Source organism: Cetorhinus maximus, chromosome 18, assembly GCF_964194155.1.
Source record: "Cetorhinus maximus chromosome 18, sCetMax3.hap1.1, whole genome shotgun sequence".
NCBI classification, from domain to species: domain Eukaryota; kingdom Metazoa; phylum Chordata; class Chondrichthyes; order Lamniformes; family Cetorhinidae; genus Cetorhinus; species Cetorhinus maximus.
Window position 1 is genome coordinate 48121011 of NC_135896.1, and position 27716 is coordinate 48148726.

At 40.1% G+C, this 27716-nt stretch overlaps 1 protein-coding gene across 5 annotated transcripts in view; it reads left to right on the forward strand.

Moving 5' to 3' along the window:
• samd4a (sterile alpha motif domain containing 4A) overlaps nucleotides 1-27716 on the forward strand; it is a 230985-nt gene that overhangs the window by 133550 nt on the left and 69719 nt on the right. For all 5 annotated transcript variants that reach the window (XM_078562637.1, XM_078562641.1, XM_078562638.1 and 2 more), the window contains one exon: nucleotides 25648-25757. In XM_078562637.1, the coding sequence (XP_078418763.1) occupies nucleotides 25648-25757 (110 nt within the window). The remainder of the gene's footprint in view (nucleotides 1-25647; nucleotides 25758-27716) is intronic.

Genomic DNA, 27716 nt, shown 5'->3' on the forward strand with positions numbered 1-27716 from the left:
TTCAATAAGATCATGGCTGATCTGGCTGTGGTCTCGGCTCCACTTTCCAGTCTGCGCCCCGATAACCCACCCTAACAAAAATCTGTCAAACTCTGCCTTGAATAAATTCAAAGACCCAGCCTCCACTACTTTCTGGGGAAGAGAATTCCACACACCAATGACCCTTTGGGAAAAAAACTTTCTCCTCATCTCTATCTTAAAAAGGAAACCTCTTATTTTTAAACTGTTTTAGTCTCTCCCACAAGAGGAAACACCTTCCGGTTATGCATCCTATCAAGTCCCCTCGGGATCTTATGTTTCAATAAGATCACCCCTCATTCTTCTAAACCACAATGGGTATAGGCCTAACCTATCCAACTTTCCTTCATAGGACAACCCTTTCAGCTTACGAATGAGTCCACTGAACTTTCTCTCAACTGCTTCTAAAGCAATTATATCTTCTTTTAAAATAAGGAGACCAAATCACAGTACTCCATATGTGGTCTTACCAAGGCCCTGTACATCTGTAATAAAAATACCCTACTTTTATATTCCATTCTCTTTCAATAAACCCCAACATTCCATTTGCCTTCCTAATCACTTGCTGTACCTGCATACCAACTTTGTGATTCATGTATCAGGACACCTAGATCTCTCTGTACCACTAAGTTGTGCAATCCATCTCCATTTAAATAGCATACTGCTTTTCTATTCTTCTTACCAAAGGGACCAAGTTCACATTTAACCAGGTAAATCCATCTACCAAATTTTTGCCCACTCACTTAACCTGCCTGTATCCCTTTACAGTCTCTCTGCCTCCTCTTGACAGCTTACTTTCCTACCTATCTAGGTGTGATCAGCAAATTTGGCTACCACTTCATCCAAGTCATTGGTATAGATTGTCAATAGTTGTGGCATTTTACTAGTTAAAGCCTGCTAATCCAAGAGATCCATTTATCCTTACTCTCTGCTTCCTGTTAGCCAACCAATCCTTCATCCATGCTAATATGTAACCCCCTACACCATGTGCTCTTGCATCCATCAGATGTAAACCTGCCTTTTCAATTCAAGAGAAAACTTCCCAATTATACTTTTACATTCCATGACTATAAACGAGTCACAAGGCCAGATTCTCGACAATTTGTATTTTTGTTCCTTGGTCTGTTTTTACATTCCTTAGTCTGTTTTTACACATGGACAGCTTTATGTAGCTTTTTTCCAAATGAGAAGTTTTGATTCTATTAAAGTCTTTGTGAAAGAATAACTAAAAATTCTGTATTTAAAGAAGTACTGTTGCAATGACGATACTAATTTGACTGCAAATGTTTTACAGATCTCCACTAGAATATAGTATTTAATTCTCATTCATATCCACAATATACATTCTGTAAACTCCACATTCATCTGTCATTTTCTGTTACTTCTCACTATCTGCATATATATATATATTCCATATTTTGATGACATTTTCCCCTTTAAACATAGTGCAAGTTAATAACATCCTCATTTTCCTATCAAATGGGTAATTATGAATGGTTTATGACATTGATTGTTATCTTAGATTATTGCTCAAATCGGGCATCTAATTATTTTGTTTATACCTCATTATTTTTCCAGGTGAACTCTGTAGCATTGTTCAGCAAGCTCACAACTTGTTAATTTTGTTTCCCAATTTTGGTATACTACAGACTCAATAATTGATATAAAACAGAAAATGCTGGAATAACTCAGCATCTGTGGAAAGAGAAGCAGAGTTAACGTTTCGAGTCCGTATGACTCTTCTTCATAGCTCTGAAGAAGGATCGTACAGACTCAAAACGTTAACTCTGTTTTCTCTCTGCACAGATGCTGCTAGACCTGCCGAGTTTTTCCAGCATTTTCTGTTTTTGTTTCAGATTTCCAGCATCTGCAGTATTTTGCTTTTATCTATAATTGATATGATTGATAAAGGGAAATGATAAGAGAAACATGCCTCCCACCTCAAACACAGGATTAAAATTATAATGTCTTACAGCATCCAAAGTATTAATTCAGATCCTAGCTCCAAAAGCACAAGACAGCAAATGATAGATGATCAAGGTGATGTGCCCAGTCACCTGGTGAAGATCATAATGCTCTGTAGCAATTATGTAATGAAGTGCTAGTCCTACTGTATTAATATCAGGGATTCATTTTGATAAAGCTTGGAAATTACTGTTGTCACGTTAATGTTAGAGACCATTAACATTTAAAGAAGTCCGAACACCTAGCAATTAACCGACACCACAAGATTTCACATTTTTAACCAAAAACAAACTTTATATCAAAAATAATTAAAGTAAGGTCCATTAATTTAACGTAATAGTTTACAACCATATATATTATGAACTCAGTTTTACTTTTTACTCCCAGTCTGCTCCCACAGCTTGTGTGCAGCTCTTTCCAAACCAACTATTCAAACTGACAGATTTCTGCCACAAAGCCCTTTGAGGACATTGTAGATTTCTTCCTCTAGCTTCAAACTAAGCAAATATTCCGGCTTCTTCCCCCTCACAAAGTAGAAACTCAGCTCGAGCCCCCACCCACATGGTGATAGATAAAGTTAATATTTAAATGCAGGTTTGACTAACATTCATTTGCTTTGGCTTTTTTCCATTCAGTGATTTGCAGCCTCCACAAGACCAAACTTGCAACTGTCTCTCTGTTCCCAAACTGAACTGCTTGCTCCTGTCAGCAAACACAGAAATTAAACAAAATAACTTTCTTTCCCACATCCCATCTCCATGAGATGTACCTTGTTCTAGGATGCGCTCGAACAGAAATGTAAATGAATCATTTTACCTCACATGCTACTCTTGATTCTGTAACCTACATGAATAATTTATATTGCTAATGGAGTTTTACAACCATTTCTTCAAATGCCCTGACTCCATTACAAGCTGAGAGATGGATCATTTGTTGTTGAAGTTTTTCACTATCAGCTCTGACCTTACAAGATAAACACAGACTACGTTTTAAGTGTAATGAACCAAGGCTTTTTTGATTTTGCATTTACATCAAAGTTGTTTTTACTAGTTTCTCAGCCAGATACCCCAATTTTCTACAGTTAAAGCTTCAATTCCTAAAACTAAAAGTTGTTTTCTAAAACCTATGAATTATGAACTAAATATTTGCAATACTGTTGAGGATATTAGGGGACAGAGGTATAATGTTTTTATATGGCATTTCTATTTTAAGAGGTTAGTTATTAAACCAGCCAGATGATGGAGTATGAAACAGAACCAGATCTTTTCCTTGTTAGTAGGTTTGTTCACAGCATGCGGCATCAGCTGTGGCTCAGTTCATAGCACCCTCGCCTTTGAATCAGAAGGTTGTGGGTTCATGTCCCACTCCCGGAAACCAAGAACTGTGATTGTAATCGAAAGAGTTGCAATCTGTGACTGTTGATAACTCGAAAGAGTATCACAGATCTCTGCCTCCCAACTATTAATCCAGTGTTTAAGCTGACACTCTTTGTGTCCTTGGCCCTTAATCAAACAATGCCCATCATGTGCGTATCCTTAACAACATAATCAACAAGCCATTAGCAGATTCCCCTTTTTCTTTAAAACAAAAACTTAATAACATACTTAATTACAAAGCAATCAAAGAGGAAAAAAAATGGTTTTCCATATGTCTTACAACTCCTCATCGTACAAAATGTCCCCCTTCTAAGACCTGCAACATTTTCTTGGAGTAAGCATTCCTCTTCATAAAACAGTGTGATACTTGGTGACTTGCATCGACTAATTTTATTTTAACACATCTCTTTCCTCTCCGTTTACTGTATACTAGCAAGATCAATCCTCAACCTTTTGTCAGTGTCCCTTTTGCCAAATGAACATTATCCCAAAGAGAACAGTTATCCACATAGCACTCAATGGGCAAACCTTTTTCAGAATGCCACTCGTATAGGATTTCTTTTTGAACATTAGATAAGTATAATCGCATATCTAGTGTTTCAACTTGTGCCAGTATTTCTACAGCTAGGGCACTTTTAACCACCCTTTTTATTTTCTAGACTTCCCAGACCAAGGGACAACACCGTCCATTTTCACCCACCAAGAATATGATAAACCCAGCTGTACTCAAATGCTTATCCAAAAGATTGACATAGGAAGCATCACTAAAAAAGGACTAACTTCATTTCTTTCAGGTCACCCAAGGCTGGAAACTTGAGTGCTGATTCCTCCAGACTTAATGTTTTATTTGCTCTAAGAACCTCCTCAACTGTAGCATGTTTCCTTATAGCACTACATTCCATTACATCATAACTGGAATTGGGTCTTGTCTGAGTGCATAACTTAACTGTTCAATCAAGCTTCTTAACTGCTCTGTTTCCTCTTTGGATGCAAGATCATCTTTCTGAAAGGATTTGGCCTGATTATCAGAGTACGTTTAACACTTTAAGTATGATTGTTGATTCAAAGTTATTTGTAACCTGTTCTGCTTAACCTCTAACCCTGTATGTGTAAAGGCCCATGAAGCCTGATTTCCAATCTTAAATTCCCCTTTTATATTGCCTATAAAAAATTGCTCAAATTCTGTGGAACCTGCTCATTGGAAATCACTGACGTGCATCATAAAGCTGCCTGTGAGTTTCTCTTTGTGATATCAGTAGAACATTGCTGGGTCTGCTTCCAGCTGAATAGAACCTAGTTTCAACAAGACAGACCTAACCAAGAAATACCATACCCTCAACACAACATTCAATCTCTAGACACATTTGTTTAATTTCCATAGCTTCTCTCTTACATCACCCATTTCTTTAGATGGTTTCAAAAACACTTCTCTTTGAAATTTTTCACCCCACAGAAATTAGTTGCCTTATATATCTGTTGCCTTATATTCCCAAGAATATGAGGTGAAGAGAGCTTTAAAAAAAAAATCTTCAAGATCACTTTTCCTGTAGTGGGGGAGTCCACTGTAACATCTTGATCTTGGTCTCTTTTCAAAACCCTGAGCTGCTAGTCTCACTTTAGCTTTATATGCCCCATCAGGAAGTACTTTTTCTGTACATGTTCACCTGTGTGACAAGGCTGGTTGTCCCCAATCTGGCACTTCACAGAGTATACATCAAATTCTTTCCAACTATCTAACTCTTTGTTTGGCATCTCTTATCGATTTATCATCATCTTTGTTTTTAGCTACTAAAAGTTCCTGATTGTAAGGGCTTTTACATCTAGTAGTATTCCTAGCTTGTTCTATAGCCCTTTGTTCTGGTCAAACTACAGCATCTACTTGTCCTCTTATGTTGTTCTAGACTACTGCTACATGACCTCTCCCTCTCACGATCAGCAGTTCTGTCACCAGTATGTAAGAGTTTCCTAGGACTAGAGTAACTTCCAGATCCACCATGGGAACTTGCACTGTGTTTTCTAGCTTTCCTCATTTTATCTCATTTTGCCAGTCCACAGATCTTACCTCTTGTCCGTCATTTTGGACATTTAGCCAATGTTTGAATTTGCAGGCGGCTTTCGCTGTTCTCACTACAATGGCTGCATTCCTCCATTCACTGGACCCTTCTGGTATGTGTGTTACCCAAGTACTGACATTCGGCAGTTCTCCTTTGGGAGAAATAACCCTATCCTGTGCATGACTATCACTTTGTCTGTCAACATCATCCTCTTATCTACTGTATTCTGCTGCTCATAACTGTCAAGTATGAGTGTGTAATGTACAGCGTATTTCATTAGCTTTTACTAATGGTTCAGCTTCTGCAAGTTTATAATTGATCCTGGTTAACCTAGGTGAGTGTACCCCGATAGTTTGATTACAATGTTGGAAAATTACTGACTTCCTATCATACCCAATCATTTATTTTTTGGACCTTTCCACTCTTTTCAACCATCTCTTTTATAGTATAACTAAATCTCCATGATTGAAGTTTATCTCTGATGGTCTCATGTAATGCCGTAAGGCTTGCCAAATTTTCTGAGACTTCTACATTTATAAATGCTCTTCTCCCTGCATGTAGGGTATTTAAGTGCACCAAAAAGATGGAACTAATTGAAATCCCTTGCAAGGCTGGGGATGATCACACATCGCAGAAGGTATTTTTGATTACTCCCATAGACCAACTGACACAGACTATAGTCCCCAACCATTTGAATTGGATTCTTTGCATGGACTGACCATGCCAGGGCAGATGTTGGCTTACAGTTTGGTTGGCCGACTAAGATCTTATGGAGCATCTCATCAATCACTGCATCATTTCTTTCACAAATCCCATTACTGAAGGGACATTCAGCTGCAGTATTCATCACTACAGTGTTCACATTTTCACACATGTTTCTAAATTTGTCATTGACAATGTTGGGGGCTGGGGGGGCGGTTGGGGGGGGTGGTGGGGAGGCAGTCCCTAGTCCCTATCCATTTTTCCATGATTTTATCCACAATCACACTTGTCTTTACCATGTATTACTGTAGGCAGAGTGAATCTTGTTGCTATGTCAATGAAATGTAAAATGAATATTTTTCTATCCTTGCCCCACATCTTTAAATCCATAGCTACTACTTCATTGGAACATTGTGCTAATGGAAGATTTACAATAGGCTGTGATGGTGTCCTCCAATACTTTCTGCATCACATTTTTCACAAATCTCTTCATTAAGTTTTATGCACTTTTTATCATTAACTACCCCTGCATCCTTTAGTAGGATTTTTAATCTGTGACAAGAGGGATGAGCAAATTGTCGATGTAACATTAAAAGAGTTTGCTTTTTTTCTCTCTCCAATTCCAGTCACTTGTTCCCATTAACGCTTTAACATTCTGATTAGAGATACTAATTTTGTTAGAGGGATGCAATTATGTCCTGGTGGGTAAATTGCAAATATACTGACTTTTCAAATTGCTTTATCTTGTTCCATATCTAACTTCATTTGTGCCCTTTTATGGATGGCTTGTTCAGCAGCAAGGATATCTCACTAGATACTACATTTGTGCCAATAAAGTGGCTTACACCAGCTATTCTACATGGAATCACCGCTCTTTTCAGTGACTTTAACGTGTTGTCATCTCCAAATATGAAGCAAGTAGGACTTTCATATTCTTTGACTTTCAATCCTGACTACTGAGTGAATCCAAATAACAGTTCAACTAATCCATTCCACATATTGTGGATGTGCAAACACTGTTTAACACAGTGCAAATAAATGAATCTGCAACTAATACACTCATTATCGACTGAAGCTTCTTGTGACCAGTTCAATTCAATATTGTCGTCATAATCTTCCCCTTCCGAACATTCCACGTTGTGCGATGCCTCACAAACCCTATTGTTTTGTTTTGGACAATTTACCGTATAATCACATCATTCCTGTCATCTGCCAGATTTGCCACATTTCTTTTGTCTGTGATTCCTCTGTTGTATTGACACCTGCACCCCATGTCTGAATGGTCTCAATGCCACAAGCATTGAATCCTCCATCCTTTGTGACACCACCGAATGTCCCATGAAGGCCCCTGGAAATAACATTTCCCAGGAATTTTTTTTTTCAAAGCCTCAGACATCTGCTCCAAAAGCGTGTCGCTTTCTGCGAATTTTAATTCCAGTTAAGACCAGGAGACTATCCACATGCAACAATTTAGCATAATCCAACAATTTGAAAGCAAGCATTGAACCAGGAATTTCCAAATAGAATTTTTGCAATCTTATATGTAGTCAGTTAAATTCCATGATATATTCTTCTATGGAATAATTGTCCATCTTTCTAAATTAATCAAAGGCTGAACATGCCTCATATGCATCTAATAGGTCATCCTTCTTATAAATTTGATTTAAACCTTCCTCAGTGTCCAACTGACAAGCCTCTAGTTCTGAAAATACTTTGCACCTGATCCTGCTTTTGATAGGAAGCGACAGTGCCAAGGTCATGTCTTGTTTTCTCTTCAGTCAGGATGTAACCCATGTCCATATATCTACTTCATTTTTCCATTGGTCATAAGGTTCCAAGAACATAGGTGGAAAATCATACCCTGACACCTTACACTTTGTTTTAGCCATTCTTCTCAAAAGTAACAACTCAAATTACAATCATCTGTCTGAAAAATATTTCTTCTTAGTTTCCAATCTTCACCCTTAGGCAACCATCATCTGCAACCATGTTAAGTGGATCCAAGCCAGATGATGAAGTACAAAACAGGACGCGGACCTTTTCCTTGTTAGTAGGTTTATTCGCAGGATGCAGTAATACAGATCTCTACCTATGAACTACTAACCCAATGTTCCAGCTGAACTGCCCTTTAAAGGGGCATGACTCAGAGTTCTCAGTTTTTAATCAAACAATGCCCAAGACCTGTGTATCTTTAACAACATAATCAACCAACCATTAACAATAGTCTCTTCATTTAAATAAAGGACAGTGCCCCAATATGAAATCACAGAATAGTACAGCACAGAAGGAGAGCATTTGGCCCATCAAGTCTCTTTTGGAGAGCAGTTCAGTTGGTTCCACTCCTCCACTCTTTCTCCATATCCCTGAAACCCATTCCTCAAGCATTTATCCAATTCCCTTTTGAAGGTTACTATTAAATGAGTATCCACCATCCTTTCAGGCAGTGCATCCCAAATCCTAACCACGTGTTGGGTTTAAAAAAAGGTTTTTCCTCATGTTGCCTCTGGTTCTTTTGCCAATTATCTTAAATCTTTTGAATCAGTTCTGAAGGAGAGTCATATTGGACTCAAACGTTAACCCTGTTTCTCTCTCCACAGATGCTGCCAGACAGGCAGAGTTTTTTTCCAGCCCTTTCTGTTTTAATTTCAGATCTCCAGCATCTGCAGTGTTTTGCTTTTACCGTAAATCCATGCCCTCTGGTTTTCGACACTTCAGCCACTGCAAACAGTTTCTCTTTATTTACTCTATCTAGCCCTTTATGAATTTGAATACCTCCATCAAACCATTTGTCAGGCTTCTCTGCTCTAAAAAGAAAAGTACCAGGATCTGTAATCTATCCACGTAACTGTAATCCCATATCTTTGAAACTATTGCTAAAAGTCATGTCTAGGTTCAAAACTGTGTAGCAATATAGCAGGGAAAAAAAATTAACCAAACTCTGAGGCTTTTGACCTTGTTGTAATAGACATCAACAAAGATGGTGATTCATGAGCCGGATTTGATGTGAAATAGGATGTGGGTGACAGAATTCTGGATGAGCGGAAGTTTGTAGGGTGGAGCTCAGGAGACTGGAAAGGAGAGTTTAGAGAAGCTACGGCTCAAAATAATAGAGGCTTGAATGAGGATTTCAGTAGCATTTAGGATGAGGTGAGGAGGTGCAAATAGGGATGTATATGTGAAGTCTACAGGAAAATGCATTAGGGAACCAGATTGCTTCATTCAGGAGCTTGTAACCTGTTGTGACATGACAAAAAAAAATTGTTAACTAGGGATTCCGCTCAGTCTGGTAGCTCTGGGACAATTCTGAACTCTACTAGAAAATCAAATCGGCCTAAACCCTCAGACATTTTTCTGAGATAAGGACCAGTTTAGAATATTTTTTTTAGTCAATGAATACAAAGGTTCACTTCCAAACATATGCAGAATGTTGATATGTAGATTACTATTTTTTCCCCATAATCACTTGTTAAGATGTTTTTGTGCAATGGTCAAGGCATATGAAGTCAAGGAAGATAGTCTGCTGTGATGGATTTGAAGTCGGTTGAAAGGTCGGAAAGTGGTCTATGATTTTCTTTTACCTGCCTTCTGGCTAACTAATCCAATATAAATGTACCAGTTTACAAGATTGTAAGATCATACATAGATCCAGTTTCAATATGTATTACTGAAATTTCTGTACATTTGATTGCTAAACACTGGATTATATATTTAATGTATTATTTCAATCTAATGAGAGCTGAGTCTATAAAATTAATTTACCACGGGATGCTAGATTTATGGTATTTACAGAATGTTTTCTGATTGTAATTCTCATTAACGAATAGCCATCTTGTATTCAAATGCATTTTGGCCAGTCTCAGAAGTGAAAATTGTATTTCACAGTCCTTCAAGAAGTATTTTGCTTATATAAAACTTGTGCTTTTTAAAAAAAAACTTGTCAGGGAATGAATGAACTGTTCATTGTTGTGACTTTCTTGGTAATTTCTGCAACTTTAAAACCACATGAGTAATGTATCAAACAATGAATCACCAAGCACATTGCAAAATACAGTGACTTAATTGGAAATAGAATGCTTCAATGAAAAACAGTGATGATACTTAATTGTTGAAAATATTCTGCCCTCCAAGATTAGGGGTCACTATCGCCTGAATCAGAAGGTTGTGGGTTCAAACTCCACTTCAGAGACTTGAGCACAAAAACTAGACTGACAACTCCAGTGCAGTTCTGAGAGTGCTGCACCATTGGATGAAATGTTAAACCCAGGCTCCAGCTACCTGCAAAGCTGGGGTGTTCCCCTGATGACCGCTTTAATATTTATTCCTCAACCAAGATCACTTAAACAGAGTTTTAAGCCATAATCATATTGTTATGTGTGAAGTAAAAACAGAAAGTGTTGGAAAAACTCAGCCTACCTGTCAGCATCTGTAGGGAGAGAAACAAGAGTTAACGTTTCGAGTCCGATATGACTCTTCGGAACTTTGTGAGACCTTGCTGTGCGTAAATTGACTGTTGTTTCCTACATTGAAACCAAGTGACTACACTTCTAAGATATTTAATTGGTTGCAAAGTATTTTGAGATATCCTGAACTCGCAAAAGACGCTACAGAATACAAGTCGTTTTTTTTTAAAATCATAATGGTTTACCAAACCTTCTTAAATTAACCCAATCCACTTTATTGTTATAAAATTAAGTGTAACAACATTTTACACTGGTTAGCAGCTCTCTACTCAAAATAGTTCATGCTACCACATACCGAATATGCTTGCTTCTAAAAGCTTTGGGGAAAAAACACTTTTCTCTTCCTTTGTTATGATTGGCATTTAGTGGTCTTGACCAATATCCCCTCTAAATTTTTTTCGTAGTGCGTGGCTGATTGATTTAAGTTTATGGTACCTTTAACTTTTTTTGAGTGGCTTTGTGCACAAACATCTTAAAGCAGATGGTTTGTGCATGTCCAGTACATTAACTTTCAGGTTGCAACCCCACAGCTTAGAGGGAACATTGGTCTTAAGTAGTACCTTTTAAGAAATTTATTTTCGTCAATACACTAATTTTGGTGAAGAGAGCAGACACAGCATAAATCCGGAAATACTCTTGCCCTTTTGTGTTAATTCCGGCAAAAATTGTTTCCGGCCCAGCTGTTAACGTTTAGACTTTAAGAGTATGCCCATTTTAGCTTGAGGTATTTCTAACTTGCACATTTAGACTACCACAGCACTCTTTTGAAAATTTGTTGAAATAATGAATTCATAATGAACTACAAGTTTGCTTATGTGCAGCAAATATTGTATATGTTGACACCTTCAGTGTACTTGAGCGCTCATTGTTGGAAATGGACAGGAATTTAAACAGCTTGATTTGTGTCCATGTCACAGAACTGAGCTGATCTTGGCCAAAGTCACTAATGGTCTTCCATGACTGTAAACCATTATTTTTCCTCAACCTCTCTCTGATCTTTGATTATAATGGACCACATATCCCCCTTCAATGTTAATTATATCAATTGAGGTTAAGTATATACAGGTGGAGGACATTGATTGGATGGTTACTTGAGCACATATAAAGAGACATTTAATGAAATAGGAGTAGAGTGAAATCAGGAGATGTATACCTGTAATGGTTCACTCTGGAATACATCTGCTCCAAGTAAAGACTGGTTCTGGTTTCATCCTTCATTAACTGGATATCTGGCGCACAACATTCAATGCACCTCCTCTACTGTCCATCTCCATGTGACTCCCCTCACTTGTTCCACTCTTAATTATTTGTTCATAGAACATCTTTAGTAGGTTTCTCTTTCCACCCTGCACAGTTGCCTCAGAAGCCCTCCAAAGATTCATCTTTGGCTCCTCTTTTTGTCTAAGTGCTGTTTCATGGTGACATGATCTGCAGATTTTGAATCCCTCAAATCTCTTTGGCCCCTTGTGTATTAACTCTTTATCCCACCATTGGCAAAACATGGCTTCAACCACATAGATCCTACACACTAGAATTGTCTCCCTAACTCCATCTAACTCTTCACCTCCTTCAAACTGCCTAACTCTACATTTCTCTACTTTAAACCCATCTCTTTGACTAAACTTTAGTCACATCTCCTAATCTCTCCTCTGACCATCAGTTTTAGTTGTTATGCTTCTGTGAAGCACCTTGTTAAAGGCCTATATAAATGCAAGATGCTGCGACTGTTAGTTCTTAATGCAAGTCTGTCTCCAAATTTCTCTCCTTTTCAAAAAAAAATCTGAAACCCCATATTTTTGCCCAAACCTTCAATCACCAACCACCAGCCCCCTGCCCCCCACCCCCCAAAATATTTTCTCCTGTTTCAGCATTTGGCTTCTTTTGTTGCAACTGTATGAATTGTTAAGATATAAAGTGCCTTGAGATATTTTGTATGTTAAATGTGTTGAGTGCAAGTTGGTCTGCCTAGAATCCATTTTACCAGACAGAACAGAAGTGTATCTTTTTTTTTACTGGTGACTTATGTAGTCTAAATAATTTAAAGATACACAAACCCCTGATTAGACCTCATTTAGAGTGCTGTGTTCAGTTATGGGCATTGCACCTCAGGAACAACATATTGGCCTTGCAAGGCATACAGCACAGATTGACGAGAATGATACTGGGACTAAAAGGGCCCGCACACTGGGCTTCTATTCCGTTGAGTATGGAAGACGATGGGGTGATCTAACTGCAATATTTAAGATGATTAATAGAGTTGAAAGTGCAGATAGAAACTATTTACTCCAGTGGGGGAGTCCAGAATGAAGGGACCCTAACCTTAAAATTAGAGAAAGCCTGTTAGGGGTGATGTCAGGAAGCATTTCTTCACTCAAATGATAGTCAAAATCTTGAACTCTCCCAAAAGCCTGTTGAGGCTATGGTCTGAATTTTTCCCGCATCGGGTGGGCTTGGCGATAGTGGGCAGAGGCGGTTGCGGAGCCGACCGCCACCCGTGATCGGCTCCGCAACGCCATTTTACGCAGGCAGGCCAATTAAGGGAGATTGAAATGCTTTTGAAAATAATAAATAAATCAATAAAAATTTAATGAAACATGTCCCGTCATGTGACTGTGTCACAAGAGATGGGACATGTTTTTATTTTTCAGGAAAACTTTTTATTTAATTCATAAAAGCTTTAGGAAACCTCATCCTGCTCGTGGATGTGGTTTCCTAAAAAAACATAAAGGCCACTTGGCCTTTTTGCCTGCCTGCCAACCATAAGGTTAGACGGGCAGCATTAACTTGAGATTAATTAATTCGTTAATGGCCTTAATAGGCCTATCAATTATCGGCGGGTGCGTAGCTGACTCCGGCGTGTGCCCGCCAAACGAAACATCGTGAGACAGTGCGATGATGCCGGGATGCATGTCCAATGTCATCACGAGTCATTTTACACGCCGGCGTGTCGGGCCTGCCCCCACACGCCGACTAAAAAATCTTGGCCAATGAATTGAAAAAGATTGATAAATTTTTCTTAGGCAAGAATATTAAGGGCTACTGAACCAAGCCAGGCAGATGGAGCGGAGATGCAAATCAACCATGATCTAATTCAATGGTGGAACAGGTTAGAGAGGCTGTATGGCCTTCCGTGAGAGTATAGAAAAGGTGGATGTATTTAATTCAAAAAGCTGGAAATCTTGTTTGGGAGGGGGGGGGGGCGGAAAACTGAGCGCTGAAAGTACACAATGCATTTATAAGGAGAAAGGGCAGGTTAACACTTCAGTGTTAGGGGAGGCTGTGGCGTAGTGCTATTGTTATTGCTATTGTGGTATTGTCACTAGTAATCCAGAGACCCAGGGTAATGCTCTGGGCACCCGGGCTTGAATCCTACCACAGAAGATGGTGAAATTTGAATTTAATAAAAATCTGGAATTAAAAATCTAATGCCCTTTGGCCTACATGTGACTCCAGACCCACAGTAATGTGGTTGACTCTTAACTGTCCTCTGAAATGGCCTAGCAAGCCACTCGGTTGTATTAAAACCACTACAAAGTCTACAATAAGGAATGAAACCAAACGGACCACCCAGCGTCGACCTAGGCACTGGAAACGACAACAGCAAAATCAGCCCTGTCAACCCTGCAAAGACCTCCTTGCTAACATCTGGGTGGTTGTTCCAAAATTGGGAGAGACTAGTCAAGCAATAGCCTGATATAGTCATACTCATGGAATAATACCTTAGAGATAATGTTCCAAACACCAGCATCACATCCTTGGGTATGTCCTGTTCCACCGGCAAGACAGTCCCAGCAGATGTGGCGGCACAGTGGTATACAGTCGGAAGGGAGTTGCCCTGGTAGACCTCAACATCAACTCTGGACCCCATGAAGTCTCATGACATCAGGTCAAACATGGGTAAGAAAACCTCCTGACGATTACCACTTTTTGTTACCCCTCAGCTGATGAATCACTACTCTACCATGTTGAGCACCGCTTGGAGGAAGCACTGAGGGTGACAAGGGCACAGAATGTACCCTGGGTGGGGATCTTGGATGTCCATCACCAAGAGTGGCTCTTTGACACCACTATAGACCAAACTGGCAGAGTCCTAAAGGTCACAGCTGCTAGAGTGGGTCTGTGGCAGGTGGTGAGGGAAAACATACTTGACATCATCCTCATGAACCTGCCTGCCGCAGATGCATCTGTCCATGATAGTATCAGTAAGAGTGACCACCGCACATTGTGGAGACCAAGCCCCTTCTTCACATTGAGGATACCCTCTGTCGTGTTGTGTGCACTACCACCATGCTAAATGGGATCGTTTTCGAACAGATATAGCAACTAAAGAATGGGCAACAATGAGGCGCTGTGGGCCATCAGCAGCAGCAGAATTGTACTGAACTACAATCTGGCCCAGCATATCCCCTACTCTACCATTACCACCAAGCCGGGGGATCAACCCTGGTTCAATGAAGAGTGCAGGAGGGCATGCCAGGAGCAGCACCAAGCATAACTAAAATGAGGTGTGACCCTGGTGAAGCTACAACACAGGACTACTTGCCTGCAAAACAGCATAAGCAGCAAATGATAGAACTAAGCGATTCCACAACTAACAGATCAGATCTATGCTCTGCAATTCTGCCACATCCAGCCATGAATGGTGGTGGTCAGTTAAACAACTCACTGGAAGAGGAGGCTCCACAAATATCCCCATTCTCAATGATGGGGTTGCCCAGCACATCAGTGCAAAAAAAGATAAAGCTGAAGCATATGCAACAGTCTTCAGCCAGAAGTGCCGAGTGGATGATCCACCTCGGTGGCCTCCAAAGGCCCCTGGCATCACAATTGCCAGTCTTCAGCCAATTTGATTCACTCCATATGATATCAAGAAATGACTGAAGGTTCTGGATACTGCAAAGGCTATGAGCCCTGACAATATTCCAGCCATAGTACTGAAGACTTGTGCTCCAGAACTTTCCACACCACTAGCCAAGCTGTTCCAATACAACTAAAATGCTGGCATCTACTTGGCAATGTGGAAAATTGCCCAGGCATGCCCTGTACACAAAAAGCAGGACAAAACCAAGCTGGCCAATTATCACCCCATCAATCTCTTCTTGATCATCAGTAAAGTGATGGAAGGGGTCATCAGCAGTGCTATCAAGCGGCACTTGCTTAGTAGTAACCTGCCCACTGATGCTGAGTTTGGGTTCTGCCAGGGCCACTCAGCTTCTGACCTCATTACAGCCTTGGTTCAAACATGGACAAAAGAGCTGAACTCTAGGGGTCAGGTGAGAGTGACTGCCCTTGACATCAAGGCAACATTTGTTGAGTGTGGCAACAAGCATCCCTAGAAAAACTACAGTCAGTGGGACTCGGAGTGGGGAGAGGGGGGGAGCTCTCAGCTGGTTGGAGTCATTCCTAGCACAAAGGAAGATGGTTGTGGTTGTTGGAGGTCAATCATCTCCGTTCCAGGACATCACTATAGGAGTTCCTCAGGGTAGTGTTCTAGGCCCAACTATCTTCAGCTGCTTCATCAATGACCTTCCTTCCATCATAAGGTCAGAAGTGGGATGTTCACTGATGATTGCACAATGTTCACCATTTGTGATTCCTCAGATACTGAAGCAGTCCATGTCCAAATGCAGCAAGACATGGACAATATCCAGGCTTGAGCTGACCAAGTGGCAGGTAACATTTGCCAGGCAATGACCATCTCCAACAAGAGAGAATCCAACCATCGCCACTTGATGTTCAATGGCATTACCATCGCTGAATCCCCAACTATCAACATCCGGGGGTTACCATTGACCAGAAACTGAACTGGACTAGCCATATAAATACGGTGGCTGCAAGAGCAGATCAGAGTCTCGGAATCCTGCGGTGAGTTACACACCACCGGACTCCCCAAAGCCTGTCCACAATCTACAAGGCACAAGTCAGGAGTGTGATGGAATACTCTCCACTTGCCTGGATGAGTGCCAGCTCCAACAACAGTCAAGAAGCTCGACACCATTCAAGACAAAGCAGCTCGCTTGATTGGCATACCATCCACAAACATTCACCCCCTCCACCACCGATGCGCTGTGGCAGCAGTGTGTACCATCTATAAAATACACTGCAGAAACTCACCAAGGTTCCTTAGACATCACCTTCCAAACCCACAACCACTACCATCTAGAAGTACAAGGACAGCAGTCACATAGGAACACTACCACCTGGAAGTTCCCCTCCAAGCCACTGCCATCCTGGCTTGGAAATGTATTGCCATTCCTTCGCTATCGCTGGGTCAAAATCCTGGTACTTCCTCCCTAACAGCACTGTAGGTGTACCTACACCACGTAGACTGCAGCTGTTTAAGAAGGCAGCTCATCACATGAGGGCAATTAGGGATGTGCAATAGCCAGTGACGCCAACACCCCATGAATGAATTAAATAATGCCTTGTCTAAAATTGGAGTAGAGTTGGTATGGTACTTGTAAAGTGCAACATATCTGAAAAATGAGCCATTACTACAAGTGGACTCCTGTTGTTCATATTGACAACTATTGCTATTGATGGGACTTTGGATCAAAGTCACAGTTCGAGCTCCAGGCACATTCCCCTTAATACATAAATAAAGAATGGAAACATAAAGTCAGGTGAAAATAAAATTTGAGACCAGCTCTAAGTTGCACTGCCTGGATCAAAAAATCAATTTTCTAAAGATAATAAAAATTTAAGAGATGGAAATGAATGGCCCAGATCTTCTGATTCCAATGCAGCGAACACAGATGTTTGCCTCTATTGAGGATTGCAATGGCTTTGAAAGTTCCAGGAAGCCAACTTACATTTGAACATGGAACTTCTGGTTTGCCAGAAAAGGCTTCATGGGAGCTCCCGCTGATGATCCCCTCCCACCCATCGGGACCTGTCAGCATGTAAACATGGGCTGTTCGTCTAGTACTACTGAGTTTTTTTACTCATTACACTGATTTATTAGTGCTGTTTATGCCTGCCAGGTGTGCAGCCCTTTAAATCAGGAGGAGTGTCAAAGTACCCCACACTCGACACTGCTCACTCCCACCCACCAATACTGCCCGCCCCCTTCCTGACATTGTTCATACCCCACCCTCCTAGCACTGCTCACCACCTTACTCAGCTTAGCCCTCTCCCCTGCGCAACTCAACACCACCACCACCCCTAAACCAGGTGTGTGGGCAAGGGATAAACAGTGTCTTGGGTGTAGGAGGGGAGCTGAGCAGTGTAAGGTGGAAAGTGAACATTCTCAGGAGGGGATGAGCAATGTCAGGGGTGTGGAAATGGTGAGCTGCATCGGGAGGGCCTGAGGAGTATTGGGAGGGGAGTTAAACAGTGTTGGGTGAGGATTGAACAGCGTCAGGTTGGAGGTAAACATTATCTGGAGGGGGTGGTGAGCAATGTCAGGAGTGCAGGAGGGGGTGAGCTGTATCAGAAGGGGATGAGGAGCACCGGGGTTGAGCACTGCCAGGAGGGGGATGAACCTTGTCAGGAGGGAATGGTTGGGTGGGAGGGAGCCCTGTCAGGTGGGGGGGAGCCCTGTCAGGTGGGGGGGTAGGAGGTGAGCAGTGTCGGGGGTGTGGGAGGGGGTTGAGCAGTATCAGGGATGCAGGAGGGGGTGAGTAGCATCAAGGCTGCAGAAAGGAATTGAGCATTGAGAGGAGATGTGCAGTATCAGGAGGAGATAAGCAATGTCAGGCGTGTGAAAGGGGGATGAGCAGAATCTGGGGTGTAGGAAGGCTGTTCAGCGTCAGGGGTGACTGGTTTATGGTGGGGACCTAGGATTAAAACCAGTTAACGGGTACATTTAAAGTGTGAAATTCACTGAACTTAAGGCAGATCTCAAGAGGTGTGAATTCAGTTTGTGATGTGGAAGGGGATGTAGTGTTGGAATTGCACCTCGCCACAAGGCCTCCCAACTTCAATTGTTGCTGTTTCGAGCTGGAGCTGGGAAGGGAAGGTCCTGAGGCTCCAACGTAAAAGATTAAGGCCACAGTTTCAAACATGGTCAGTGGGATTTGTTGCTGCTCTGCTGCTGACCAATAGTTCATGACCTTTGTTTTTCAAATTAATTAGCTTTGACTAATTGAAATTAAATTGCTTGATTCTCAAACTATTCTTAATATTATAGAGAATAGGTTTCTCTGAAGAGGAATCCCCTACATGTTTAATCACGCAAGACCCCTTTGGTGTTTACGTGAACACAAAATGTGTCCGATTCTTTGAACATGTGCTGCAAAAAAAACTCACTGGTGCATAAATATTTAAAAAATTAACCAGAAACTAGCACCACACAAGACATTGTATAATTTCCAAATAATATCTTTTTATTCTTTAATGGGATGCGGGTGTCACCAGCAAGGCCAGCATTTGTTGCCCATACCTAACTGCCCTTGAGAAGGTCGTGGTGAGCTACCTTCTTGAACTGCTGCAGTCCACTTGGTGCTGGAACACCCAGAGTGTTGTTCGGAAGGGAGTTCCAGGATTTTGATTCAGCGACAGTGAAGGAATGGTGATATAGTTCCAAGTCAGGAAGGTGTGTGGCTTGGGGTCGTACTTACAAGTGGTGGTGTTCCCATGCCTCTGCTGCCCTTGTCGTTCTAGGTGACAAGAGTCACAGGTTTGGAAGGTGCTTTCGAAGGAGACTTGGTGAGTTGTTGCAGTGCATCTTGTATATACTGTACACACTGCTGTCACTCTGCGTCAATGGTGAAGGGAGTGAATGTTTAAGGTGGTAGATGGGGTATCGATCAAGTAAGCTGCTTTGTCCTGGATGGTGCCGAACTTGAGTGTTTTGGAGCTGCACTCATCCAGGCAAGTGGAGAGTATTCCATCACACTACTGAATTGTGCCTTGTAGGTGGTGGACAGGCTTTGGGGAGAAGGCAGAATTTCCAGCCTCTGACCTGCTTTCTAGCCACAATTTTTATATGGCTAGTCCAGTTCAGTTTCTGGTCAATGGTAACCCCCAGGATGTTGATGGTGGGGGATTCAGCAATGGCAATGTTACTGAAAGTTATGGGGAGCTAGTAAGATTCTATCTCGTTGGGGATGGTCATTGCCTGGCACTTGTGTGGTACAGATGTTACTTGCCACTTAGCCCAAGCCTGAATGTTGTTCAGTTCTTGCTGCATATGGTCACGGACCCATTTAATGTGGGAACTCCCCCACACCTGTCCATTGATATTTGCAGTCAGGTTCTAGAAATAAATTATATAGAAACTGTTTATTTTGCTGTTTTGAGTTTGCTGCAAGCAACTACATTTTTATATTCACAGATTGCTACTACAGTACACTGTACACAGTCCTCTGTACATTTTGAAGGAGAATTGCATTTTAGATTTTGTTTCGTTAAATAAATTAAACTTTTCTCAAAGTACTGCATATTGCTTTTGCCATCATCTACCAAGATTTATGTTTAGAAATTATTAACCTGAGTTGCTAGCTGTGCCAGTATCAGTGAACTCCATAACATTTACAGTAATACTGCCAGATAAACCTCAATTGGAATCACCAATGAAATAGTGTCAGTTAAGGTGTTTTAAAATATGAAAATGACTTTTTTTTCACAATAGCTAGTAGAATATCAATTTTGCTGCACAAGTAATTAACACCAGTTATAAATGTCAAAATATTCTAATGTATCTGATGCATCTTTAATTACAAATATGTACTTCCCCACTGTGGTGTTCATTTGGGGCAGAGGATGGGGCAAGAAAAAAGTCCTGGTCATTCCAAATTACTTGCAAGCTTCCTACTAATTGACCCAAGTTGTCAAGCCATCAGGGAATGATGTGCAATAGAAGATGCACAGGAAGAATGGTAACTTGTTCTTGCAACCAAATTGTTTCAAATTTCATCCATATATTCTACTGATAATCATAAGTATAACTGCAGTTTACTCTTGTTGGCATGTAAGGAATTCAAATTATCCATCAATTCATATTAAGCAATTTAAATAAAGTAAAACAGGTGTTTTAAGTAAATCTTGAATTAAGTGGAGTAGACTGAATAACCGATACTCTTCCAAAACAAAGTGGCATTCTCAAACAGATTAAGACATTTGACAATGTACTGATTATTATAGCTGAAAACAAGAAATTAATTTTAGATCCTCTTTGAGTGAACTAGTGCCTCTATCCTGTCAGTTAGCTTGGAATACCTAATATCACATTGCATCTGATGTTTGTGGTGGCATACTTGAAATTTTACTAACATTTACACCTTTTGTGGCTGTGGCAAATGGAGTATAATGTGGGAAAATGTGAAATTGTCCATTTTAGCAGGAAGAGTAAAAAAGAAGCACATTGGACCATAACTTCCTCGGAGTGGCAATCAGTGTTGGATTGCCACTCTGTCCCCACTTACCTAAGTCAAGTTTCTTCCATGCCTGTCTCGCCCAATCTTCCAACTCAGGCTGGGGTATAGAGTAGAGACTCAACCCTCAGAAAAAAATTCTCCTCATCTCTGTCTTAAATGAGAACTCCCTTATTTTTTTTAACAGTGACCCCTATTTCTAGATTGTCCCACAAGAGGAAACATCCTCTCCGCATCCGCCCTGTCAAGACCCCTCAGGATCTTAAAGATTTCAGTTAAGTCATCTCTTACTCTTCTAAACTCCAATGGATACAAGCCTAACCTGTCCAGCCTTTCCTCAAAAGACAACCCGCCCATTCCTGGTATTAGCCTAGTAAACCTTCTATGAACTGCTTCTAATGCATTTATACCTTCCTTTAAATAAGGAGACCAGGACTGTACTCAAGATTTTGGCTCACCAATGCCCTGTACAACTGAAGCATAACCTCCCTACTTTTATTATCAATGCCCCCCAAAATAAATGATAACATTCTATTAGCTTTCCTAATTACCTGCTGCACCTGCATACTAACCTTTTGTGATTCATGCACTAGGACACCCGGATCCCTCTGAATCTCAGAACTCTGCAATCTCTTTCCATTTAGATAATAAGCTTTTTTATTCTTCCTGCCGGAATGAACGATTTCATGTTTGCCCACATTATAGTCCATTTTCCAGATCTTTGCCCGCTCATTTAACCTATCTAGGTCACTTCGTAGCCTCCTTACATCCTCTTCACAACTTACTTTTTTCCTATCTTTGTGTCATCAGCAAATTTAGCCACCATTCCTTCAGTCCCTTCATCTAAGTCATTTATATAAATTGTAAAAAGCTGAGGCCCCAGCACTGATTCCTGTGGCACACCACTTGTCACATCCTGCCAACCAGAAAAAGACCCATTTATGCCAACTCAGCTTCCTGTTAGCCAGCCAATCTTCTATCCATGCCAATATGTTACCCCCTACACCATGGGCTTTTATTTTCTGTAATAACCTTTGATGTGGCACTTTATCAAATGCCTTCTGGAAATCTAAGTACAGTACATCTACTGGTTCCCCTTTATCCACAGCACATGTGACTCCTTCAAAGAACTCCAATAAATTAGTTAAACATGATTTCCCTTTTACAAAACCATGTTGACTGCATCTGATTGTCTTGAATTTTTCGAAGCGCCCTGCTATAACATCTTTAATAATAGCTTTTAACATTTTCCTTATGACAGCTGTTAGCCTAACTGGCCTATAGTATCCTGCTTTCTGTCTCCCTTTTTGAATAAAGGAGTTATATTTGCTATTTTCCAATCTAATGGAACCTTCCCCGAATCTAGGGAATTTTGGAAAATTAAAACCAGTGCATCAACTATCTCACTAGCCACTCCTTTCAAGACCTTAGGGTGAAGTCTATCCAGACCTGGGGATTTGTCAGCCCACAGCCTCTACAATTTGCTCAATATCACTTCCCTGGTGATTATAATTTTCCTGAGTTCCTTCCTCCCTTCCATTTCCTGATTTACAGCTATTATCTGGATGTTACTTGTGTCCTCTATAGTGAAGACCGAAGCAAAATGCCTGTTTAATTTAAGACCATCTACTTCCACCTCCGTAACATCACCCAACTCTGTCCCATCTTAGCTTGATTGCTGCTGAAATGCTTGTTCCATGTCTTTGTTACCTTTGGACTTGACTATTCCAAGGCTGTTCTGGCAGGTCTCCCACATTCTATCATCCTTAAACTTGAGGTCATCCAAAACTCTCCTGCCTCTATCTTTACTATTACTACATCCAGTTCATCCATCAGACTTGTTGCTTGTTGACCTATATTAGATCCAGGTTAAGCATTGCCTCAATTTTTAAACTGTACTTTCCTAATTCTGATCTCGAGTATCTTTGATTTTAATTGCTCCTCATTTGGAGGCCGTGCTTTCAACTACTTAGACCCTAAACTACAGAGTTCCCCTCAAAAGCCCCTCTATCTCTCTACTTCCTCCTTTAAGACAATCCTCAAAACCCAACTTTTTTTGGATATTTGTCCCAATCTCCTTATGTGGCCTGGTGTCAAATTTCACTTCATAACACTCCTGTCAAATGCCTGTGGAAGTTTTCTTACATTTAAAGCACTATATAAATACAAGATGTAGTTTTAAAATTAAGACGTTTGCATTTTACAATTGGCTTCACTTTGCAAAGGAAAATTTAGGTTCATAGAACTTATACCATTCAATAAATCTGCAAACATAGTTTAAGATTGTCTGGGTAGCTAATTAATTTTGGTTTAGCTGTGGTTGGTTCATTGCCAATATTTTTTTAAAGTTGTAAAATCTATTTTGGTGGTTTCCCTTCAAGAGTGTCATGAAGCTATTAATGTCTATATTATTGGAAATTATTTTTCTTTTAAAAATAGAGATTTAGTCTATGGGTGTGTCTTAATTGGATTAAAGCCAGCTAGTCTGGGTGCTTTGATGTATACTAGTTTGAGATGCAAGAGATGCAGAGTCCGTTTGCATTTTTTGAATAGCGCATTCAAGAAGTGGGGTGAAATCTGGCACCTAGCTAGCAGATATGTTTATATTACTAATAAAATTGGTACTATGAAAGGGGTTTTATTATTTGAAGAGGTGGAGTTCTAAGAGGCTGGTGATACAATGAGAATTTACATTCAATGAGATGTGCTGGATATAACTGATAGCAGTTTTTGTGTGTGCAAGGCAGAGACAATGTAAGATCAAAGCAGCTGTGAGCCTACAACTGTCTTCACAGGAACCAAAGTGACAGGAACCTCATTTTGAATTCGTAAGGTGAAAATGCTTTGCCTGGTGTCTGGTTGAGCCTATGGGTGCTGTTGCCTTAATGGAGATTAGTTTGGGAATTTGTTAAAAGTTATGATGGTAGTAACTTGTAGCCATGTGCATATATTTATTGTGTAAATTAATAAAATGTTTCATTTAGTTTAATATAAAACCTCAAACTGGTGGTCTGATTCCTGAATTTAGAGTTGCATATCAAACGTACCACTTAAAATATAGGTTATGACAGTTGTTTAAAGCTTTCCTCTGGGATTTTTATATAACTCAGCTTTACCAACTGCTGGATCATAAGAGACATTGTATACCTTTCTGAAAGATACTTTTAAGAGAAAGTGTAGCGTGATCACTGACTTAACAGTGCCTTTTTTGTTGTATGCATCAAAATACAGGAAATCTGCTTATAAAGTGGTGGTATGTAAGGGTTCTTTCACCTCCTGAGCCCCTGAATGTAGAGTGACAATGTGTGATGTGTCATTTGGCTTGGACAAGGGCGGACATGGTTTATTTTTAATATTGGCAGATCTGAGTGAAGGAATAAGGAATAAAAAGCCCACAGGAAAAGTGGTCCAAGTATGATTAACAAGGGAAGTTAGATTAAAAGAAGCTTATAATGTTGCCAAAAAGAGCTGTAAGCCTGAGGATTGGGAGAACAGGATTCAGCGAAGGATGACCAGGAAATTGATAAGAGGAGAGGATGTAGTAAACTAGATATGTAAAAAGGAAGAGACTAGCGAAAGTAAATGTAGGCTATTTAGAGGCAGATGAAAGAAATTATAATAGAGAATAAGGAAATGGCAGAGACATTAAACAAATACTTCGTATCTGTGTTCATGATAGAAATCTGTAGAGAAATAGTCCTGGAGAAATTAATAGGATTAAAAGTTGACCAATTCTCTGGAATGATGGCTTGGATTCTAGGGTGTTAAATGAGATGGTAGGTAGATTAGTTTTAATTTTCCAGAATTCCCTAGATTCTAGAACAGTCTCCATGGATTGGAAGTAACAAACATAACCCTTCTATTCAAGAAAAGAGGGAGAGAAATGGGGAACTATACATCAGTTCACCAGGCATCAGTCATTGGAAAAATACTAGAATCTTTTATTAGGGCACTTAGAAAAGCATATGACTAAGCAGAATCAACATGGATTTATTAAAGGTAAATTTATGAATGGCCTATTCTAGTTCCTGTTTCTTATGTTCTTATGAAGTAAGAGTCTTGAGATCCAACATGGGACCATATGATTAGGAGGTGGATATTCTACTGGGTTGTACTCCAGATTTGATCACCTGTTTAGATATGTGAAAAATGAAATTATCAATATATGAAGAAAATACTATTCTGCTTTTCACATGGAAACTTCTAAAGTTGCACTTTTAGTATTCAAGAACATCTAGTATTCTACGAATGGAGTTCCAAACAGTTTTTGTACAGTAATTAAATATCTATATGTCACAAACGTGGCATGAAATTTATACATAATAACTGTTTATCATCATAAATAATGCCTTTTGTGAAAGGCTGTTCAACTGAATAGTTTTTTCCTCCAAGGAGAGATTGGAACATACTATGCCAAATTACACCAAAACTGTGCTAAACTTAGAAAGTATTTGACATAGCAGATAAGTTGGGTCAGCTCAACTGATATTGGTTCTCCATTTATGCAGCTGGTCTGGACAATCTGCTGATGATTCAGAGGTAATTTAGCCAGTGATATAGGATGCAAAGTGGATTTGGTAGCTCTAGTACTTAAATGTTTGTAAACAAGGTCATATTGACTGCTTATGATAGAAAATTCTTAACATATTGCAAAATTTGAAAAATTAGCATTAGTAATAAAAAACCTGATGACTACATTGTTAGTACAAAATGTAGATATTAAACTCTAGTAAAGCTAATAATGTTTTAATTACAGATGTTCCAGCTTGGCTAAAAAGCTTGCGCCTGCATAAGTATGCAGCTCTATTCTCCCAGCTAACATATGAAGAAATGATGGCACTGACAGAAGGACAGTTAGAAGCACAGGTATGCTGATTAATCCCCGATTACCCCGAACTGCTCTAAACTGTTAATTTTGGTGTCGTTTGTCAATTGAACGTGATGATTTGTTAATCTGTAAATTTAAATTTTTTTTCTTTTGAACAAATTCCACATTTCCTCATCATTCGTCATTTATGTGTGTATATGTATGACTGATATCCTTGCTGTTTGGAGAAAAATTATCCTTTTAATAGCGCACACACACACGCGATGTATTTTGGTAATTGACCACAGATCTGCCTATCTCTTCAAAAAAGAAAGAGCTTTCATTTTATATATGACCTCTGGATGTTCCAAAGTGCTTCACAGCCAATGAAATACATGTAGGATGTAATCACTGTTCTAATTTAGCCAGTTTTCAGACTGCAATGAGAAAAGGTGGCCATGTAATTTTTTTGGTTGAGAGATGAATATTGGCCAAAACATTCAGAGAGCTCCTTTGCTGTTCAAATAATTCCATGAAATTCATTATGTAAGTCGCTGGGAGCAAACTCTGTTTAATGTCTCATCTGCAGATCTCCCTCGGTAGTGTACAATTTGTCCTGGTAGTTTACGTGCTCAGGTCTCTGGGGTGGGACATAACCTTCCGACTGACAGGAGAGGATGCTACTACTGACGCTAGAAAATAATTTGACTTGCCATATTGATTTTCCTGCAGCCTTAGTCCTATTCAAGTTTTCATGCTGATCTGTTTCTCTGTTTTCCAGTTTTTCCAGTAATCAGTAACTAATAGGGGCCAGTTTGTCTCATTTTCGCTTTGAGTCAAAGTCATGGGTTTGTGGTAGATTCCAAGACTTGGGGACATAATCTACACTGACACTGCAGTGCTGTATTGAAGGAACACAGTATTGTTGGAAAAGATGTGTTTCAGTTGAGATGTTTAACCAGTGCTTCGTCCAATCTGATAGTTCAGGTAGATGTTGAAGACTCCATGTTAAAAGGAGAGCAGAGTTCTTCTGGTGTTACAGGCAACATTCCATTCCCCCCCCCACCCCCCCAACCAATGCAACAAGCAAGAGATTATTCTGAATCATTTCTGTTTGTGTGAGCTGTTGTGTAGAAAAGGTGCTGAGCTTCTCTATGTAACATATGTACTCAAAACTATTCATTATACATGAAATATTTGAGATATTTCAGATAGAGGAAAATGAGCTATAGAGAGGAAAGTCTTTGTTTTTGGTGAAGCCTTAGAATTTGGCCTTCCTCAATCTTTTCCTCAGTCATACCTTTGCCTCTGCCTGATGCTATCTTAATCATTCAAAATCTTTGGTTCCTAAGGAGTCATAGCTTTTAAGAGATTCTTTTTTTCTCATTGAGACATTCAAGTGCATTTTCATCTCCAACCCTTAAGGAAGTTTTTCTTCAAGGCTCTGCTTCACAGCTTCAAGGGACAGGAGGTTTCTGACCAATAGCTGACCTGAAGGTCAATTACACCTAAAAGACAAAGTTTGAATGTTAGTCAAACTACATATTAATATTAACCAAACTGTGTTCAGAATTGCCCTAAGCAACTGTGGATTTCCACTATGAATCCATTTTGGGATAAGATCATCAAATGAAAAGCGCAAGATTCTCAATATAGTCTCCTTACCATATGGCCATTTCATGAGCATGCATATTGAATACGCCAACATCTCGGAAGGAGGCAATACTACCTTACTTGCAGATCCTGCTTATGACTGTAACTATCTTCTAAGTGGATACAAAACATTTTGAACTGAATTTTAGCTAACAAGGCGGGAAGCTCAAATCGGAACTTGGCCGACCCGTCTCAATATAAATGGCTCCATATGCACTATTTTCACTCCAGGGAGGCAAGGACCGGAGTGAATTGGGTCTGCCAACCCCAGAAGCAGATCAGAGGTGACCACGGAGGCAGGCAAGTGCCAAGGCAGGCTGGTTAGAAGGCCCGCCCTGGTTCTCTGGGACTTTGTCCAATTTGCA